Source organism: Melospiza melodia, chromosome 1 (assembly GCF_035770615.1).
Source record: "Melospiza melodia melodia isolate bMelMel2 chromosome 1, bMelMel2.pri, whole genome shotgun sequence".
In the NCBI taxonomy this organism is placed as follows: domain Eukaryota; kingdom Metazoa; phylum Chordata; class Aves; order Passeriformes; family Passerellidae; genus Melospiza; species Melospiza melodia.
The window spans coordinates 12,725,668-12,746,888 of NC_086194.1; the positions used below are offsets into that span (position 1 = coordinate 12,725,668).

Consider the following 21,221-nt stretch of genomic DNA (forward strand, 5'->3'; position numbering starts at 1 on the left):
ATCCCTCTTCTCTTTCTTTCCTTCCTCCAACACTCCCTCCCCCACGCCAGCTTGATCTCTTTGTGTGAGTGTAATAATAGATATCCCAGCAAGGCACCATCTTTGTTAACACGCTTCTGAAGCTCTTCTAAGCTGCTGTTTTCAGTGGAAAACTCTGCAGCTCTATGATATGATATCTTTCAATATAATTTCCCTGAATGATTCACATAATTATTGTGGCTACTTGCAGGCAAAAAAAGCCCTCATCCATTATGCCCTCAAGGACTGCACGACAAGCCCTACTGACAAGAAACACACATGTCAGTCTGTAGCCCATGCTCTGCTTGACTCACTCACATTTTGGACTGACTTCTGAGCAGTGATTCAGCTGAGTCCTGCCCAGCCTTCCATGATGAAAATATAGGGAAAAAATGAGAAAGCAGCAACATTAGGCTCATTGTATTCTCTCAAAATCAAGAAAAGCCTCACTGTTTTCCTGTTGCAGTTTTGTTGACACTTCCTTGCTCGGTCCATAGTACTGGCATATGCTTATTATTCACCACCTTAAATATACTTTCCTCAGAAGTTAATTACATGACAGGGAAATTTTCAGCTCATGTCACTCTTCCAAAGGGTGCTAAGTTTATTTTTTTTTCTTATTCTTGAGAGGTTCCTATAGAGCAGAGCCAGAAGAGAATGCACACTGGTGATATGCCCACCGAAATGAGACACAACCAAATAGCATTTTCTTAGCAGGGAGACCATCCTGAAGGATGATGGTATCCCTGGAGCTGCTCTCCCTTTCCAGGAGCAGAAGACCCTGTTCAACAGCTGGGAGAGAGCTGGTGGCCCTTACTGCTCCAAAAATCACATCCATATAAAAAGATTCACCTCTTTGAAACTGAACAACCTCCACTGCCCTTTTATTGTCTCAAACCCATCCACCTTGAACATGATAACTTAATTATATCCCAAACTGGGCAGACTGAAATCTCATTTGTGACATGATCCTTTTGGTGTATAATAGTCTTAACAAGCCTTAATTTTCCACTCTGTCTTCCTGTCATAGTTACTTACCACTGCTAAGAATAATGAGATAAAAATGTGAGGTTGAACCGCACAAAGGAAAAAAGAATCAGAACAGAGCAAGGCTCACATGGACTTCCCACAGAGGAATATCTAATGGCACTCCTGAGGCACTTCTAAGACTCAGCTGCTTCTCTGGACTTAAGGTGAAGGAGGACCATGTTGCCAGATTTTGGGGGTGGTTTTGCTTTAACATCTTTTTTCCCCAGACTTTGTCAGCCTGAAAGGCATGGCTCATCCCTTCTGGCCCATGAAATCAAGGAAACTACCTATCTACTCTAGCAAATTATTTCATTTGCACACACTTGCCTCAGCATGAGCAATTCACACCACTTCATTGTATGACCTTGAGTAACTTGCTTTTTTTTTATTTTTTAGTTCCAAAACTTTCATTTTTAAAACAGAAGTTTCTAACTTCTATTGTAAAAAATATCATCCAAGCGTATTCCAAATGCATTCTGCTGGATCCAAAATACAGAATTTTAATTTATAAAAACCAAACAGAATCACAAAAAAACATGATTTTCAGACATTAAGGCAACATTTCACTTAGTAATTTATATTTTTCAAAGACCTTGTCCCTAGCTTGTGGAAACATGGTTCTATGATTCATTGAAAATAACTGTCAACAACTTAAATGTTTACATATTTACTTACTCATATTGCCACAAAGTCTAAGATAAAAAAAAGAAAACAAAAATAAACCACCTTAAAAGTTTGATTTTTTTTTTTTTTTTGTCTTTAATGGTTTTTGCTGTTGTTTTTTGTTTGGGGTTTTTTTTTATCTGTTTCACTAGCCCAGACTGTTTGATTTTGTTTAGTGTTTTCAGCTGGTTTCACCTTACATCTAAGGTTAAGTCTGAAATACTATTACCAGTCCCACAGATGACTTTTTAAGGACACTGTTCAATTGGAATGTGATATTATATAGAAAATAAAAATCATAGAAAAGAAAATATGTTTCTATTTATTCATGTGTGTACATATGTATATACATTTTAATAAAAAATATTAAATTCTTGGGGTCCTAATAATGTCATTATTTTTTCTGTCATTATTTTTTCTTTGTTAATGACTTTATATTAGGAACTTAATTTTAAACTTAAAATGTAAACTCAAACTTACATCTCATGGTTTTGAAGGACACAGCAGAGTGTATGGGGGTTCTGTTTCCTTTTCTGGTAAGGGGTATCTAGGCAGGTATAAATCTGAGCGCCTCTTACCAAACACTGACAAAAGCCATGTGCTACTGGATGAAGGCTGAAGGTTTTGTCTCAGCACCCATCCTCTACTTTGTGCTTTCAAGCACCAATATCACAAAGATCTACATTCTTCTTGATGCTTGACCCACTCTCCCCACTTCAGTTTATCACCTTCAGGGTCCTGATGCATCCCAGACTTTGGCTGAGGACATAATATTCCTTCTGGGATGTCACATCCCATATCAGAGATGGCCCCTGTCCCTCCATTGGGGTGCTCCAAGGCAGTCCTGTATGGTTTGGGGTGTCTCAGGGGACAGCAGGTGAGGGTCAGAAGGGTGTGTGCACAGACCTTATATCAAAATCGAGGCTTAAATCTGCTTTATATTGAACTACTTGAGCAGTCTTTGGGTTCTGCCCTTTTGCCAAAAGCAGCTGCATCCCACAGCTCTTCTTTTATGAATGTTCTTCTCTCTCCTGGCCAAACACATGAGTCTGACCTCATCATTATTCCAAGATACTTAATGTCTAATGAAAAAGATATTTGTTAATATTGAATTACATGGCTGCATTTGTTTGGTGGCTAGCAGTTTTAGCTTCTCTGACAAATATTCCAACTGTAATGCTTAATCTGCTTGAATACATGAGAGAATACACACTTTTTTTCCTTTTTTTTCCCCCCTTTGTTTTAAAGTTATCCATTATAATTAAGATAAATAATGTCCTGTCACGGCGCACAGAGACCAGAGTCTGGGTAGATCCCATCTGTGTAAGTGCTGCAAACCTCATTGCAGAAATCTCCTTTAGTCAGCTCCTTTGTTGCACGTTACCACATAATTTTTACCTACAGTCATCCCGGCTGGTTTTGCCTGGTGAAGCATCTGCGGTCTGGACTTTGGGGATGGAAATGAGGAGAAGCTCCAGAGGGCTGTGCAAGCACTGCATGCCTTTGTCTGCTGGCTGCCCTTTCCCTGGCTGGCGGGGCTGGGGCGCAGGGATAGCGGGAAGCACAGGCTGTGGGTTCCACCTGCAGCCTCGTTAGACAGACCCACCGTGGCGTTCAGTGCCTCTCTTCTGCCTGATTAAAGATAATAGGGGACAAGGCACTGACAGCCCTTTGAGGCAGGGTGGTTTCTGGAGATAACTAGGGGATGGATTTGTATCGGCGCGTTTATATTTAGGATTTGATTAGTTTTTTTTGCTTTATAATTCTAGCGATATTTTTAGTCTAGCTTATTGAGCATTAGAGCAACCTTCTCTCCAGTGACCAGTCTAATACCTCCAAAGCCTCACAAGGGGCTGTTGGGACACTAAAGACCATCAATCCTTATGAATAATGCATCTATTTCCTACCAAGGCTCAAATCCCATTAATACTATAACATTATTGCGTCTCTTATTTACTCTTTTCTATCTATGGGATAAATGATTAATTCTGAAAAATTTTTTTTAAATTAAGAAGGAATATCAGTAGATCCAAATCATTTGTAGAAAAGTCACTGGTAGAACATACCAAAGTTATTGCCAGAAGGAAGTGGTTAGAAATAGAAGAAAAATTATGAAATAAGAAATAACTCAATTGTGTGAGACAGGCGTACACATTACAAGGTCCTGCCTAAAAATGCCCACTAAAATGCATTGAAACCCCATGTTCTGCATGGGAAGTTCCCATCCTGATGAGAATGAATCCAGAATTAATCCATCTGTGACAGACAGGGCGGATTGAATGGAATTATAATACGGATATTACAATATCACCAGGGTTGTCTGTCTGACCAGAAAAAGGAAAAATGCTGAGATCATCAGAACAGGTTGTAAAACGACTTTCTCTGTCTTTGGATGTGGGTAATTCCAAATGTGTCGTGGCCTAATTAGGCAGAACCTGGATGGAAGAGCCTCTGTCCCTGTAGGTTCACGACAGCAAGATCTCAGCCTCCTCTGCATGTCTGACTGCTGCTGCTAATACTTCTACTGCTGATGAATAATTAATTACTGTGAGGATCTACTAAAATCCAGTTGCCCTCAATGTCCTCTTCATACTTAGCAAAAGCAAATAAGTAAACCCCAGAAGACTGAGTAACTTGCCTAGCAGAGCTTGGAAATGAGCATTAGTCATATTGGTGCATGCTCAAAGATAAATCTTATAAATGAAAAAACATACTACTGCATGTGTAAGGTGAAGTACATAAAACTCAGAAAAATACAGCTTTGCATGCATAACTAGATTTTTGATATATTCAGTATCAAATGCAAAAGGCAGCACATTACAAGAAAAATATATTACTGTATTCAGCGTAGATCTGCAACCTTCCTGAATTATTACTGAGCGGTTTGCTGCAGAATTCACCAATGCATTGCCTTCCCCAGCCCCATTAGATAATTTCCCTTTGTCCAGAATGACCACACACTCTACTTCTGAAATGCACAGAGGCAATAAAAAGAATATGGAGGTTTAGCAAGTGAGGCACTGAGGGACTAATATTCAGCAATGCTAATTCCAGCTAAATTTATATTGTATTGAGAGAAAGTGCTGTTAAAGAACAGCTTGGCATACATCGAGACATGTGGTTACCAGATTACTTTCTATCTCTGCTCAAAAACATTTAGAGAATTTCTCATTAAAATTATTTAAAGTGAAACAAGTCAAATAAATCTACTTAACTGTTGTTGCATTGCCTCATTTGTGCTGAAAAAATGTTGCTTGTTTTTTACATTCTATTTTAACTGTACATATGAGGCTTTACTTGCCCATTAACAAAATACATCACCTCCCAATTGCTTTCTATACCTCCTTAAATGTTAAACATAAACATATATACCATCTGTTTCCTATCATGAACCAATCCAAAATGGCTGCACTAGACACCTCCACATAATAGATCATCTTAAAACACCTTAGTGGTTTTGCTTTATGGAGTTATTTTCCTGTGACAAATTATAAACCCATACTTCAAGAACACGACCGATCTGTAGCCTCGATTGCAAATTCTGGATAGTTTCTCTCCATTTTTAACAAAATGTGCTGGCTTGTATCTGATGCAGTAATTTTTTTTTAAAACCATAAGACTACCTTTGTTGCTGTGATATCCTGCAAATTCAGTTAATTTCTCCAGTTAATAATTTCTCAGCTAATACTTCATGAAGCATACTGATTGAAACCACTGCAGCTCAAAATAGCCATTGCTATAACTTACAAAATCATTATATAGCTGTTGTGTAAGTGACACTGCAAAACAAATTACAGGGTTTATCATCAGTCTGCAATCAAAAATAAATTTCAGGAGGAAAAAAAATCACACTTCTATTTTAAAAAAATCATCTTTGTAATGCTTGTACTTGTGAACTCCAGCTATCAAATGTTCAACAGGAAATGGATAAAATATAGTCATAAATGTCATTGAATGAAAATTTGGTTCTGAATGGATTTCAAATGTACTTTCTCCTCAGGTTCAGCTCTATGAAAAAAATGACTGTCTGGAGCAAGTCGAATTCAGTGAGGAATTTCTCCTTGACTTAAATGAGCTTTTGACCAATGCCTCACAATATTAATGCATGAACCTGCAAACCCTTATTTCCCAGGGTAGCTCCAATGAATCCTAGACTGATTAAACCTCTGTAGACCTGTGTGCAAAAGCAATACTCTGTCTGCTCATTCTCCCTTAAATGTAAGAGCTCAAATGGTTATGAGACAGTATTGCTACAGGTTTGATCAAAAATAAATGCCATATATCCAAGGACCATGAATAAGGGATGAAACAGCAAGTGTAGAGGTAAAAGAGCTGAAGGGAAAAAATATAAAGATACCATTGCCTTGGACTGTATAATCTCAGCAGAGCTTCTTGCCATGTCAGAGGCTTTATTTCAGAAGCACCTGTTAATGCCTTTTGGCTACACAATCCCAGTTGATGAGGCAGACTTCTGTGGAAGTATGAGCTGATTGGTAACCTCTTGTCACTAGAAATAAAGAACTGGAGTACTGGTATTGTTGCTGAGTTTATAAACCAGTGCTACCAGAGGGAACAAATCTGCAAAAGCTTAATGAAGAAACAGTGTAGATATTTCCTATCTAAGCCATTTTTAGTCCAAGGAATTTCTGAAGAAATGGTGGAACAGGAGGAAATACCAGGTCTTTCATTCTTTAAAAAGTGATGGTAAACCTTTTTTACCTGCATCTGCCCACAGAATCTCATGCAGTAAGAGCTCCCTTATTGTTACAGTCTACCTGAACTCCACTCTCCAGACAAGGCTGAGACCTCCAATGGATGGACCATGGAGCTTTCATCTTATCAAACACTGTCTCTCCCTCTTGTGTAAATATGTGAGGTCACGTATTCTTTTGGTGCTGCATAAAGAACACTCAGCTACTTTTTGAAACAATTGCCATAGTGTTCTTCCTTCTCCTTGCTTCTAGTTTTGCAGCTGCTATTTGTGTTATTTACAGAGGTTGTTTCTATTCCTCAGAGCTTTCAGAGCAATTAAACAAAATAAAGAACAAATGCCCAAGTAGTTGAGAAGAATGGAAGAGGCAAAAGTTGGACACAAAGGCAGAGAAACCATGAGCAACTCCTAAAGAGGAAAGAATAAAATACAGCTTGTTTTCAACATGACTTAACAGGCCAAACAATTCCAGATTCAGTTTATCTCAAATTGCAATATGGTTTGGAGGGAAGACAGTAACTTCTAAACAATATGGACATCCAATTTAATAAAATAGCAATCACCTGTCTATTGTGAACTTCAAAGTCATGTTGTATTTATATTACACAGTTGTTCAAATAATCTGGTGAACTGTGATACACCCTACTTGCACTGACCACTTGTATGCCTGGATTTTTCACACCCAAGAGGATAAAAAACCCCCCAAAACAAACATCCAAATGGGCTGTTTTGGGATTTTAACTGTTTCACCTTGATGGTTGCACAAACACGCCATATCTAACCTCTGTGCAAACATGTTGGCTCACAGGCTCTGTCCTTCTCTTCACCTTTCTAACCTCAGCTGAAGTTGTTGGAACTTGCAGAGGCTACTAATCTATCTCCATACCTCAGCAACCTGACTTCTTCACCCTCAAATTCATGTCTCTTCCCCTCTGCTCTGCATTTCAAAATCCAGAATTAAGCAAACCTGCAGAAGATGTGCATGTTGAAATACACTATTGCTTTCTGCTTTGTAGTTTCCTTCTTGCCCAATAGCTGTCAGTAGTCTCTTTTTTTCTGCACACATTGCTGTTTTTTCAGTACAATCTCTCTGAGAAATAAAAAAAGTAGTGGGATCACAATAACATCCTCAAAAAGGAGTTTTCAGGCTTTTTCTTTTTTTTTTTAAAGGTAGAGTATGACACAGCCCAAGATGACAGACACCAAATAAACAGGAAAAAATTTGCCAAACCTTGTTCTATATTACACACCCATTGAACATTTTGGGTGGAGAATCTCTGAGGTCAAGCTGAGTTCTTTAAAAATATTTCCATTTCTTCATGAGGAGGCAAAATATCTCAATCTGTAAACCTCAGTAGCCTTTTCTATTTCTATTGAAACTTTAACTAAGCTTCCCAGAAGGCATCTGTGTTCCATTGCATGAGATATACCAGTGGTAAAACTTAATGTACCCCTCCCATTGCAGACCACTAATTTGCCTAAATTGCCATTTCTGCCATGCCTAATGCAGGCATTATGTCCATTTACCAGCCCACTGCAGGGCTAACTGGAGAAGGTGGCAAGGGTACCTTTTCCACATTGCTTCTGCCTCAATCTCTGTTTATTGTTTCAGTTCTTTTGCATCATTTTAGACCATTCCTAAATCATCTAAATCCATTAAATGTTAACACAAACCGAATTCACATGCTCAAAGACAGTTTCTCAGCAAAAAAATTTGCCATTTTGCCACTGTTTTTACTCAATGCTTGAGAGGGACTTTTAACACCAGCATGAGTGAAGCAGGAGCCACAAGGCGACGTGAAACAAGTTCTACATGGGTCTCAAGCCAGGGTGCATGCCAGGAATGCCTTGAAGAGCCATTGCTCTGAAAGAAATGTGGCTCAGAGAGGTTTGTGTGACAGGCTGAAGGTCACCACCAGCATGTGGGTCAGGTCAGCCCCACAGCAGCCTCAGGTATCTGGAGCAGGCAGATCCCATGCAGTCCCTTCCAAGCCCTCCTTCCCACAGCCGCACCTCAAGGTTTGGGCTGGCTTTCCCATGGACCAGGCAGCTCCAGGCCCACACTCAGCAGCAGCTGCCAGGGCAGGCGCCTCCAGCCCTGCCACCACCTCTGTGGCTTCGTCCTTCCCTTTGAATGCCCACTGAACCTCCTTTCCCACCTGCCCGACTCGTCCCATGTGCATTCACCTCTCCAGAACAAGCGATTCGAAACGAAGGTGCAGCCTTGCAGCAACAATCACATTAACTATTTATTCCGCTGAGGCAAGCCACGAGACAAGAGCAGCTCGGCAGATATGGAAGAACTCCTGGTTTCTACTGCCAACATTATTTTCCCAACAGGGCTTGTCTTCCACAAAGTGACCTGACCCAAAGGTGTTTGCACCCGTGACCAGGTGTGACTCAAGACAAAGCAGCAACACAGGACTTGACATTGTTTGGTGTGTAGGACTTGGAGAGGAGAAAGATGAAAACAGACACGTGATGCTGATAAGAATTTCTTTTTATGTTATTCCAATAAAAAATACATTCATACAGAAATATAACAATCTTGCAAAAAACAATTTCAAATAAAATCTTGTAAAACAAAATTTTTACAAAAATCTTACAAAGAGATTCTTTAGATAACAGGGTGCTTCAAAAACAAAAAAAGAAATTTCACTAATAGAAACTTTTTCTTCTTAAATTTCAAGCAAAAATGTTTTATTTTTTTTATTTTTCAGCTTGATTGAGGCTCAGTTATCACCTGAACAAAATGTACTTGCTTATTAAGAAAATTACAGGCATTTGACATATGGCACACAGCCCCACCCCATCCACACAAGTCTGATGGTATTTCACAATTGAGACAAGCCAGTGCAAGTTTTTTTTTTTTTTTGTTTGTTTGGGGTTGGTTTGTTTGTTTTTAATTTTTTTTTTAATTTCTTGTTTATAAGAATTACGGCTAAGTCAAGGACAATGCAAACAAGGAGTTAAAAATACAACAAAACCCAATTGTAAATAGAAATTCATTTTCTAGATTTTTTTTTTTCTGTTTGGGGGAAGAAAAAAAAAGTGCATTTTCAGGCAATTTAAATTAAAAATGAAATGAGAATGATTTAAGCCTGTGTGTTCCATAGAACCAGATCACTTGCATATACTTTTTTTAAACCACTTATCTACATACATTTCCAGGAAGATATACCAAAATATTAGCAGAGTAAGCAAGACTGATAATTAATAGTAAAAGAAACGGGTCACATGTTTCATTGCATCAACTGTAGTGAGCTGGTTTAAAAAAAACAAAACAAAACAAAACTGGTTTTGGACAGACTATTCCTACTCTAGGGAAAAACAGCCTTTATTTTAGCTGAACTATGTAAAATTAGAGCTTAACCACCACAACGACTAGCTCACTCACAGGTCCTCCAGTAAGCTGGAAGGCCAAAACCCGAGTGTACTTCTTCTGCACACAGCTAATATTCTTTTAGCATGCCAAAATTCGGTTCATATCATTCTTAAATGGCCACAGATACGCTATTCCAGACAACCTAATAACTACAAAACACAGTCAGCAGTCTGAGAAGGACTGAATGCCAACAAAGCCTTTAGCATACCATTAAGCTAAAGGTAAAGCCTCTAAAAATGCTAGGTTTTAATTAACTGTATCTTTCATTTCTTTGTCTCCTTAATGACCATATTGCAGGGAGGAAGGGGGAAGAGGGAATATTTTGATGGGCTGTGGCATTTTCTAGCTATGTGTTCTAATTCTTTTCCTTTTAAAAAAAATATTTATATATTATCTATATATATACACACATACACAGACTGTACACACAAATATACATACACAATTATTTTTCTGCCCACTTTTAAAAAAAAAGTAATATAGTTTCTTTCTGTATGACCAACAGATAGCTAGATATATAGATGTGAAACTTGTGCCTTTTAAGCAAATACATCTTTTAATACTTCTGTATCTTTAATATGTATGAAAACTTGACATATTAAGTACAGTTGGGGTGTGTATATACACAGTTGTTGTGCAAGGTCAATATAAAAAAAGTCTCAAGGTGGCAGAACTGGTCAGGTATTCAATTGGCATATGCATTATACTGTAACACAGTCAAATTGTCTAAGTTAAACAAATACTGTACTGACATGAATGACTTTTCTCTATATTTGTCTTTGTGAAGGAGGACCCTGGAAGTAACCTTTTTTTCCCCTCATATTATACATTTGATACAGTACAATGCCAGGTGAAAAGAGAGCCTTAATAAAGCATGCATCACCCATACCCCTGTATAAGACCCCCTGCAAGAGAAGGTCACTTGCATAAGGCACCATTATTAAGGTCAACAGTGCATTAACAGCTAGAAAACCAGAAGTTAGTCCTCAAGGCATAAATAAGAGAAAAATTAGCTGCATGAGAAAAATCAGTTTCTAACCAATAGTGGTTTTATCCACCCAACAAAAAAATTATTCATGTTCCATACATTATGTAACATTAGACCAATTGTATTTTAGCTGCTCTTAACTGGAATCAAAACTGCAGTCCTGATTAAAGAATGGAAAAGCATATAGTTCCCCAGAACCATGCAATAACCTTTGTATTATAATGAAAAGTTATAGTTGTGTTACATTTGTAAATACACAGCTTATACAATGGATTACAAATGAGCTCTGTAGCAAGTAAAACAAGCTACTTGACACATTGCACGTTTAATAGCTGCACCAGACACCTAAAGCTCCTCTCACACAGGAACAGGGAGGTTTTCCCCATTTCCATTCTGGCATCCTGACTCTTTTTATTCCCCCATTTCCCCCTCTCAGGTTTTCCCTCTAAAAAGGTGCAGACACCCCTCCCCCCACCCCTTGGAAATGATTGGTGGTCGTCCCATCTCACGAGATATTCCTCACATACAAGACATTCAGACTATTTTTTTTCTCTTACAGTTATAAAACAACCACAAGAAAAAAAATGTGCCTCAGCATACAGTCATCAAGAGATCCTCATCGCATACAGTCGCCCAATCATTAACATTCTCAGTGCACATGCTCACGGCAAAGGCTTAGGAGCCACTCAGAAGGTTAGATACCAGTGTATGAGTCCAGGAAACCCCAAACATCACGCACCGCGGTTGCTATGCCGTTCTTACATGACTTATTAGCCCTCAAAAGACCTTCAAGGAAGTGAGGTCCTGGAGGCAACTGGGTAGGGTGCAAAATGGCATGCTTTGGCTGGAACACGCATCCCTCCGCTCAAGGCTCTTCAACCTTGACGCCTCTTAGCCCGCAGGATTCACCTCTTGACCCGCTCAGAGGTGTCTCTTCATGTGAAGGGCCAGGTGGTCAGACCTGGAAAAACACCTGCAAGGCAAGAGCGAGGCCGCGCGTTAGCCCGCGGCCGCCGGAACGCGACGCGCGATACACCACGCGGGGCTGAGGCACCTCCCCTCGCTCTGCTGCTCCCACACAGCTGCTGGAGGAGGGACTTGGCATTCCCGGGACACACGGGAGTGCTCAGGGTGTCTGTGGGCACCCAGGAGCGCTGCAGATGGCGGTGGTAGCGCTGCGGACTTATCGACGCTCATCGGCAAGATCGGGCTACAAACCGCTTCCCAACGGTTAGCAAAATGGAAGGGTTCTCCCAGCCTAAATATTAAATAGTTCCTTAAAACTACCAGACATGGTGGTGTTCCCAAATAACTCCTATGAAAAGCAGCCTAGACTGGCTTTCCAACAAGCATTAAAAATAACTATTTAAAAGGGTTCATTTCAACCACATACCTGTCACAGTGACTACATTTAAAAGGCTTGGCACCAGTGTGCTTTCTGAAGTGTCTGGTTAATTCATCACTTCTTGCAAAACGCCACTCACACCCTTCCCATGAACATCTGTAAGGCTTTTCCCCTACAAAGAAAGCAGATTACATGTTAGTCATGACTTCATTCAAAGACAGGTGCTATCATTTTCTATGTAAACCTCCTTCACTCCTCCGAAGACAGAAAATTTTATTCAACCTATCTGAATGCTTCAGAACATGTAAGCAAAGAAGGCTCACAAAATTCATCCACATGATTCCTACCTGTCTTGCTGCAACAGCACATCAAATAATCTCATTCTCACGAAAAATAATAATAATAAAAAGTGATTAAACAGGCTCCCAGGAAACAAAGGAATCCAGCCCTCTACCATTCCTGTTCATCCCTAATGGCAGGCTTACTCCCAAACAGGTACCATTCACCTCACAAAGGTGATTAAAGACAGCACAGCTAGGCTCCAAAATGCAATTAGGCTACTGTATTGCATCAAAGTCCTCTGTCACTCACTCATCTGCATAACATGCAACCTCCTTTTTGCTGAGCCACTTATTCTTGGAAAAGCCTGCATACCACTTTGAACACTGCTATTTCAGCATTCAAGAAATACCACTTCCATTCACAGGAACGTTCTCAACCAGACAGCACCAGAACACCAGCTCTGCAATACTTCTGAGCCTGGTAGCTATTTATGTCTGCTCAACAACCACGGTTTCAGGGGAAATAGTTTTTTTCTTTTGAAATAATCCTGTTTTATCTGACTTCTGCACAACAATGGAAGCATCCGAGCTTGATCAGACTTCCCATAAAAGCCACAAAATGTTAAGCTCATGAGTCAAAATAGAATTTTCTCCCTGAATTCTCTTTCCCACATCTTAGGGGGAAAAAATAAAAAAGCCAACCATGCATATAGGTGTTTGGACTGGTACACCAAGAGCACCATGCCAGTTCCTCACATTAAGCCATGCCTACTGAGCCAAGGCACTGCTCTACATATCTAACTGCTGTCATAAAGAGATGTCAAATAATAATGCTCAAACAAGCACATCAGCAGGCTACTTCAACCATAAAATATTTATAAAAGCCCTGAAGTGTCTATCTTCCTCACTTTCTTTCCCAGTAACACACAGGATTATTTTTAGTTCAGGTTTCATAAAAATAAAATAATGTTGTTCAGTAATTTGGGATCAAATTATACAGTATAGATCATACATTTAAGTCCAATTGGGCAGATGTGTCAGAGGGACAACAACACACCGTGGCTTTCCAAGATATTTTGCTGATAACAATGGCACGCATAAGTGTTAAATGAGTTACAAATATAGATATACTTAATATAACCAAGGCCTTGGTATGTCTGATAAAATAGACCCAATGTGGACTGAAGCATAACAACAAGTTCTTACAGATCTGACTGATTTTTGGATATACATTCCTTTTTTTTAGCAAAAATGTCCTAGCACACTTTTGCTTTAAAAATAATTGTCAAGAAAGGCCTGTCCTTTCCAGGCCAAAATAGTCCAGACCTATTTTGGCTGGACCTTTGCTCCTGAAGACCACGTGCTGCTGCAGCTTCCCAGCCACTGCCTGCTTAGACGAGTGGCTCCTATTTGCTATGACAGCAGCCTAATCCACCAGCAAGTGCCCTGGCTCATGAAGGGAATGAGGAAGTGATGTCTTCCATGCTGGTAAGCCTCTGCTGCTATTACATCATCTCTCCAAACCTGGGCTACCACCCAGCGATTGAGCAACGCCGTGACACCACCATCACCACCACCACCACCACAGGGTATTCCCTGCCGCAGCTGCCAGGTGTCAATAAGCATTGAGGGTTACTAACCTGTATGAGTGCGCTGATGTGCTTTCAGATGTGAGCTTTTGGTGTAAACTTTCCTGCACCCGTTAAAGTGACACCTGTGAACGCGCCTTCTGCCATCGGGCGAGGTGTCACCGGCCGAGGGTGCACCTTTCTCTGCAGTCTTTCCAGTGGTACCGGTACGGATTTTCCCCGGTGAATGCAACTCACCCGGCGTACAACTCCATATCTGGGAAGAAGGCTCCTTGCTCAGCTCAGGAGACGAAGGGGGAGTGGAAGTGACAGATGAACTCAAGTTTCCTGAACTGGCTAAAACATCGCTTATAGGGTCAGAGGTAAACTTTGTCGTGGGCGAGAGCTCCTCAGAGCTGTCTGAAGATTCACTGCTCACGTCAGAATTCAAACTGTTGGTCTCTAAGTTCTGACTAGCAAGATTGTCCTCTTTTGGGACACATGTGTTCTTCAGTTCAGATTCCTCCTTTTTCTCACGTGCCAGAATAATTTTGGTCCAGAGATCCTCTTGGCTATCAAATTTGATTTCAGATGCAGAAACGTAACAGGGTTCACTCTGAAGATACCGTTCCAGCTCCAGACATGTCTAGGTGAAAGAGAAGGAAAAAACAGAGGAAAGTTACAGGCCTGCTTAAAAATAAACCAAATTATTTTACACTTCAAAAGGCATGCAGGAATGTTGTACGTTCGATTTGAGGTTTCTGGGTTCAAAACAAATTAAAGGCTCCTCAAGCCGTAACTAGGTGACTGTTACGATGAAAAGAAATCAGTTTTCAAGACCTGGGCAAGAGTTCAAACACACAGCTGAAGGTGCAAGTCAGCTTTGGTTTCCAAAATAGCATTCTAATGACTCAGTTGAATTATCATCACTCTCATCATAAAATCTGTGTTTTCAGCAGGTTGACGTTGAAAAGGACCATAGAGAACCACAACATAAAACTACACTTTGCTCTTGCACCTTGACTAATTTCAAGTTGTTTTGTATCTCTTTCTCACACGAACACAAGGCTGCAAAGATCCAACTGAATACAATGTGCTCTGACACCCAGCTAAAACCCAAACCCTGTGTGAGAAAACAAAGCCACATTTCAGCATGGCTGCAGAGCTGCCGGCCTGTCTTCTGGGGACATCAATGGAGCAGCAGACATCCTCCCATTTCCTGTGCATGAGAACACAGCACACTCGACTTTCAAAGAATGTCATTTCCAAGCACACTGGCATGCACACCACACAAGCCAAACTGCTCCCATGCGTGTTCAGAGGAACAGGGAGAACTTCAACCACAGAGGAGAGGGGAGGAAAAAAGTTCCAGAACAGAAATGTTCTGTTCTATAGGATGCAAAATGGGAAATTACTCTGAGGTCCTGCTGGGAGTCCCACAATGAACAAGAACTTTATCTACTGGCCAAGAGTGCAACTGTATGAGTCATCTCTTTCTTTCACGCAATGCCAAAGGAGACTTCCTTTTAAAACCATGACCATCTGCCAAGAAAGTACTCTGCAAATGTACATGTAACAGTACATGGACAACTTCCCCCCAACCACATTCTCCTGACTCCATGACAGAAAACAAAACAAAAAACAAAACCACTCCAAATGGGTGAAACTGTGGGTTTCAATTTCATTTCACCCTGCTGACTTTCTAGCCATCTTTCAGAGAACAGGAAAAAAAAGGAGAAAAAAAAAAAAAAAAGAGGAACGTGAACTGTTATGGCAACAAGCTGATGTTTCGGGATTATTCTTTCCACTATAGGAAATGATCCATATGGAAGCTTTACACAGAAAACGGACACACCAAGTTTCCAAACCAAACACTACTTATTTTAGCAAGATCACCTTTTCCAAGCCCGGTAGCAAAACCCGGTCCCAAACGCCACACATTCCCCCCACAGCCCCTTTCCATCTGCCCATGAGCAGAGCCGCCATGGGAGCAGCCTCCTTTCTCCCCCAGCACTGCTCCAGTAAACTGGGTCACATGCTCTGGTCAGGCTCCGAGTGTGGGCAAAAATCGGACAGAAAAATCAGAACCACGAACAACCCCCAAAAACCAAACCCACTGTTGCACACGGTATTTATGTATTTGTCTATAATTAGGGAACTGGGTTGCAATGCTTTTAAAAACAAGAAGGGTTTCTACAGGGACAGCACAATAGTGCTTAGATTTTCCGTGAAAACAAGCAAAAAAAAGCATTTATTAAGATCTTGTTAAACTTTCATATTCCCGGCTAATTTAAATTCCTCATTAGGTAGATTAGTAATGGGGAGCAGAGTGAAGCTCTCCGAGTTTAAATGCCTCTGAAGGCTACTGGGAACGAGGGCTGGCGCTTCGCCAAGAGCCCGAATGCCTGAAGGAAACTACTTAGCTCCATTTCAATCACGTACTATGGAGCTGCCGCTCTGAAAGGGGAGCGGGGGGAGGGAGAGAGGGGGAAAAAAAAAAATAAAAGTCATCGCATACAATTAGTAGGCATGTGAAGGTTGTAACACTTTGCATTTCAACCTTCTGGGAAAGGCTCCTTCGTCCTTGTGCAAAGCCAGCAGGTATCCGATCCGGTGCCCGGGCTGAGCAGCCCCCGCCGGGCAGCGAGCGCAGCGCCGGCCCCGCTGCCCCGGGGCTGTCAGACCCCGCCGTCCCGCAGCAAAGAGAGGAAGGGAAGGGAAAAAAAATGGGCAAAAAAATATGTCCATTAAAGGGAAGAAGGCTCCGTTCTTCTCCCTTGCCGGCCACGGCAATTAGCACAAGGGGATCGCTGTCATATGACTGACAACTCACGGGCTCGACAAAGCTCCCTGCGCTGGGAACGGCCGCGCTCTGTACATGTACACACACAGGCACACACACGGACACGGTGTGCACCGACACTCCTGAAGGGCTTTTTCCCCGTCTTCGCCAGGAACAAAAACAATAATTGTATACATTTGCAGAAAAAAAAATTAAAACAAAACAAAAAAAAAAAAAACACCAGCAAAAAATAAACCAAAAACATAAACCACAGCACAGGGCGCAGAGCAGCCCTTGGCCAAGGCAGGGAGCTCGGATGACAAGACCCAGCTGTGGAGTCTGGACCGGGTACAAGCGCAAAACTTTTGCCAGGACTCGGTGTGGAGCGAGCGGCGGCTCGGCGCGGCTGCGGAGCGGGGCGGCCGCGGGCGCTGACAGCCCCCGGCAGCGCCGGCGGTAAACAGCGAGCGACGGGGATGCGCAGCTCCTTCCTCCGCCTCGGGACTGTGCCCCCCAGACAGCCGTCCGCTCAAAGCCGAAACACCTGCTTCAAAACATCTCTACACATTTGTGCTGAATTCTCCCCAAACTCCTCGCTGACACTTGGGCTTGATTTTTTTTTCCTTTTTTTTTTTTTTTTTCTTTTTCTTTCTTAAATCCGCTTATCCTTTAATACGGCTTAAAAAAAAAATCCCCGACAACAACAACAACATCGACATCCTCGTTTACCTGTTGCCAATATTCCTCCAGGGACGGCAAGGCTGAGAAGTAACCCGTGTCGTGCACAATCTGGAGTTCCTGGAAGATGCTGCACATTGGGAGAACATCCATGTCTCAAGTTGCAACAACAAAGTCAGTGCTGGTTACCAAAAATACAGATGCCTCCTTTATGTGCAGGGGTTGCGGGGTGTGTGCGGGGGGGTGTCAACCTCTGCTCTCAGTTTCCAAGCCCCCCCCCCCTTCCTCCAGAGATGAAAAAAAGAAAAAAAAAATAAAATTGTATATATAGAGATATATATTAATTCCTTGAGGAGCTCGGGGAGGAAAAAAGACCCAAAGTTTCATGCAAAGTTTAATCGCACAGCAGGGCAGGACGTCTCCCGGGGCGGGCGCGCGGCTGTCCCCCCTCCCGCGGCCGGCGGACCTGGCGCAGGAGCGGCCCCAATATTTGCAAACACGGCGCGGACTCTGCGAGCGGAGCCCCCCGCAAAACTTCCCTATTCAAAGCTCTGCCCGGCCGCGCCGCCGCCCCGCCCCCGCGCCCGCCCCCGCCCCGCGTGATCCCGGCGCGCCGCCCGCCGCCGCCGCCCAATCCCCGCCGCGCGCCCCGCGACCCGCGTGCCGGTGACGTCAGAGCCGCCCAATCGCCGCGCCTCAGACATCGCGGCTCCTCCTGGCGTGACCGAGCCCGGCCGTGACGGCTCCCGCCATTGGCCCGATTCGAAATTCGCCCCCTCCTGATTGGCCGGCCCGGCGGCAGGCTATTTTTAGCAGGGTATATAAAGCGGGGAAGCAGCGGCTGGGCTTTTTTTTTTTTCTTCTGAAGGGGCGGTGTGTGCGCGCGGAGCGGCCGCGCGGGGGAGGGGAGCGGCGCTGCCGGCGGCGGCCGCGGGGGGCGCTGCGGAGCCGGGCCCGGGGCTGTGCCGGGCCTGAGCCGGGGCGTCCCGTCGTGTCCGTCTGTCCGGGGGTAACCGTGACCCCTGGGCGGGACTGTCCCCTCTGTCCGGGGATAACCGTGCCCCCTCGGGCCTGAGCAGGGCTGTCCCGTCTGTCCGGGGGTAACTGTGACCCCCCCCCCCAGGTCTGAGTAGAGGTGTCCGGCTGACCGGGGTAATGGTGACCCCTCAGGCCTGTGCCAGGGTAACCGTGCCCCCTCGGGCCTGAGCAGGGCTGTCCTGTCTGTCCGGGGATAACCGTGCCCCCTCAGGCCTGTGCCAGGGTAGCCGTGACCCGCCGGGCCTGAGCAGGGCTGTCCCGTCGTGTCCGTCTGTCCGGGGGTAACCGTGACCCCCTCAGAGATCCCCCCACAGCTCCTTCCCTCTGAGGGTGCGAAGCAGCACCCACAGGCTCTGCGCTGTGCTTTCCAGTGAGCTGGAGGGTTTGGATGTTTCTGTCCTTCCTTTGTCCCCCAAATTTGTCTTTTCCTTGGGGAAGCCTCGAGGACACCTTGGACAGGAATTAGGTCCCAAATCAGACCTGGGTGATGGTCCTGGAGCTTCACACGGAGGGAGATCTTAGCCTGGACGAATGACGCAGCGGATGCTCCTGGCCAGCACCATCCGACACTGCCTCTCCCAATTCCACCTCAGCACACATAGTTATTTGTGTCCATGGAGTGTCAGCTTTTTTAAGACTAGACTTGTCAATGATATGAATGTCTTAATATAATTTAAGAAACTGTGGTCATTAGCTTTCCAAAAGAGTGTCCAGTAGATGGAACAAACAGTCCTAATGTTTTTGTTGGTTTTTTTTAAAGGACTTTTAATTTTCTGCTGATATTTCCATCATAATCTCAGCCTTATTCTTTCAATTTCCCCACTTTTCTCTGTATCTGTTGCTGGTTGCCTACAAATGGTAACTGGAGTGTTTAATGTGTATTTCTTCTGCCTACTGTCTTCTGTGAGCTGGTGACTGCAGGTGTGAAAATGTCAGTCTAACTTTCCATCCCTGGGCCCCTCATAAACTATTAATATGATGATTCCTTAAACAACTGGTGTTCATGGTTGGTTTTCCTGTGTCTATGGAAAAAAAAAAAAAAAGAAGTATAAGGTCAATGAGAGCATTATTTTATGTTTAGCAAAACAAGGCGATGCTGAAAACACAAAACATCTAAATCCAGATAATTATGCAAGCTTGGTTGAATCAGTAATTCTTTACTTGGTTTCACATGGCTAAACATGTAAATATATATCCAAAATTACCTTGCAGGCAACAGATAGTGCAGGTCATTTTGTATCTACTTGTGGCCAAAATGAGATCCTTTTTCTGAAGAAAAGTGCAGAAGGAAAAAAAAAATAAAGGCCCTCTTAAGTAGATGAATTATACACCTTACTTGAGCCTACTTTTAGTTCTGTGGGGTAAAATATTTTTTGGCCTGAAATGTGGTGTGGGCTCCAGTCAAATATAACCTGGTAACATAACTCTGGGAATCATTAGTGTTTTTTTTAACTGACCAGCTTCCTGTTTAGACAAGATTTTATTTTCAAACATAGTGACAGTAAATGCAACTATCTGCTCTGTCTATTTTACACTTGCCCCCTTTTTAGCTGTGTGTCATGTCAGAGAAATCTGGGCTTGTCAGAGGCTGGATGAGGTTGGCTCTGCCCACATGGAGTTTGAGACATAATGATCTTATTTTGTATGGGCAGTATTTCCCAGTGCAGGACAACTGGAAACAGCAGATGTAAACTGATGGAGATGAAAAAGTCCTTAAATGAAATGCCTCTTTAATAAGTAAGGTTTTCTGCACTGCTGTCAGACTGTGATTGGTTGAGTGGGACGAAGAATCCTGTAGGAAAAAATGAACCAAATCAAAGAAAACTATGACACAGATGTGACTATTGTGCAGTAAAAACTCTTTTAGGTTATATTCTGATTAAATGCCGGCTTTCATTAGACAATTACCAATGGACAAAAGAAAGTTGATATATGTGTCTCTGGGTGAGTTCTAGATTGTGACTGTACTGAGAAATTTTAATTTCAAGTATCAAAAAAGCATCAATAGAGCTAAAGGTCAAATCCAGATAAGGAAGAATGGGTAAGAAAACAGAGTGGAGAAAACAGACAAAGTGTTTTTGCCCAGAATGTATTCAATCAGGAATTAAAATGAAATGGTGAGTCAAAAGCAGGCTGTGGTTTAGGAGACAGTTCCGAGGAACACAAGCTGAAGGGAAACTACTGGCACTAACAGCAGCCATGTGGAACAAAGGGATGGTGTGTGAGTGGAAGGGAATTTATTGTAGTCTATGGAGGATTATAAACAGAGGACAATTTTTAATAGGCCACAAAATGAAAGAAAATGAAAGAATTGAGCTAGTGAAGATACTTGAAGATATAATTTAGTCCCTAATGACTTTCTTCAAGCTATACAAAGCAGTTAAATTTCAAATATCCATTTTATACTACTGGGATTTTTTCAGTCATGAGCTAGGATGGAATTTACCTTGAAAGCCTTAAAAGGAAACATGTTCTAACTTTAAAAAATCCAGAGCAAATCAGTCAGTCCTCTGGGACTACACAACTTTATTTAGATGTGCCAATGAAGGACAAAGACCCTGATTTAGAGCAGAGGCCTCTTCATTTATGTATGTGGAGTGTGTGTACTGACTGTGTATTCACTGCTGGTGAGTTAGGAGGGAGCACAGCTACCAAGTTCCTTGGATGATTTTCCTGTCAGTGCCGTACACTTAATTCAAGGTGAATGCCCTTGATTACATAGAGGTTATCACATA

The 21,221-nt window shown here is 42.5% G+C and overlaps 1 protein-coding gene across 1 annotated transcript; it reads right to left on the reverse strand.

Moving 5' to 3' along the window:
- Nucleotides 1–8,903: 8,903 nt before the first annotated feature.
- KLF6 (KLF transcription factor 6) lies at nucleotides 8,904–17,905 on the reverse strand. Its single transcript, XM_063148271.1, has 4 exons — nucleotides 17,500–17,905; nucleotides 14,061–14,634; nucleotides 12,188–12,311; nucleotides 8,904–11,767 (listed from the first exon to the last, which is right to left on the reverse strand). Exons 1-4 carry the CDS (start codon nucleotides 17,599–17,601, stop codon nucleotides 11,716–11,718), a joined length of 852 nt encoding a protein of 283 aa, XP_063004341.1. The 5' UTR covers nucleotides 17,602–17,905; the 3' UTR covers nucleotides 8,904–11,715.
- Between the last annotated feature and the right edge of the window lie 3,316 nt (nucleotides 17,906–21,221).

Coding starts and splice junctions, on each gene's coding strand:
- KLF6 (XM_063148271.1), bottom strand. CDS start 17,601: ATGGATGTTCTCCCAATGTGCAGCATCTTCCAGGAACTCCAGATTGTG. Junction 14,635..17,499: donor TGGAGGAATATTGGCAACAG/GTAAACGAGGAT, acceptor TCTTTCACCTAG/ACATGTCTGGAGCTGGAACG. Junction 11,768..12,187: donor AAATGTAGTCACTGTGACAG/GTATGTGGTTGA, acceptor CTTGCCTTGCAG/GTGTTTTTCCAGGTCTGACC.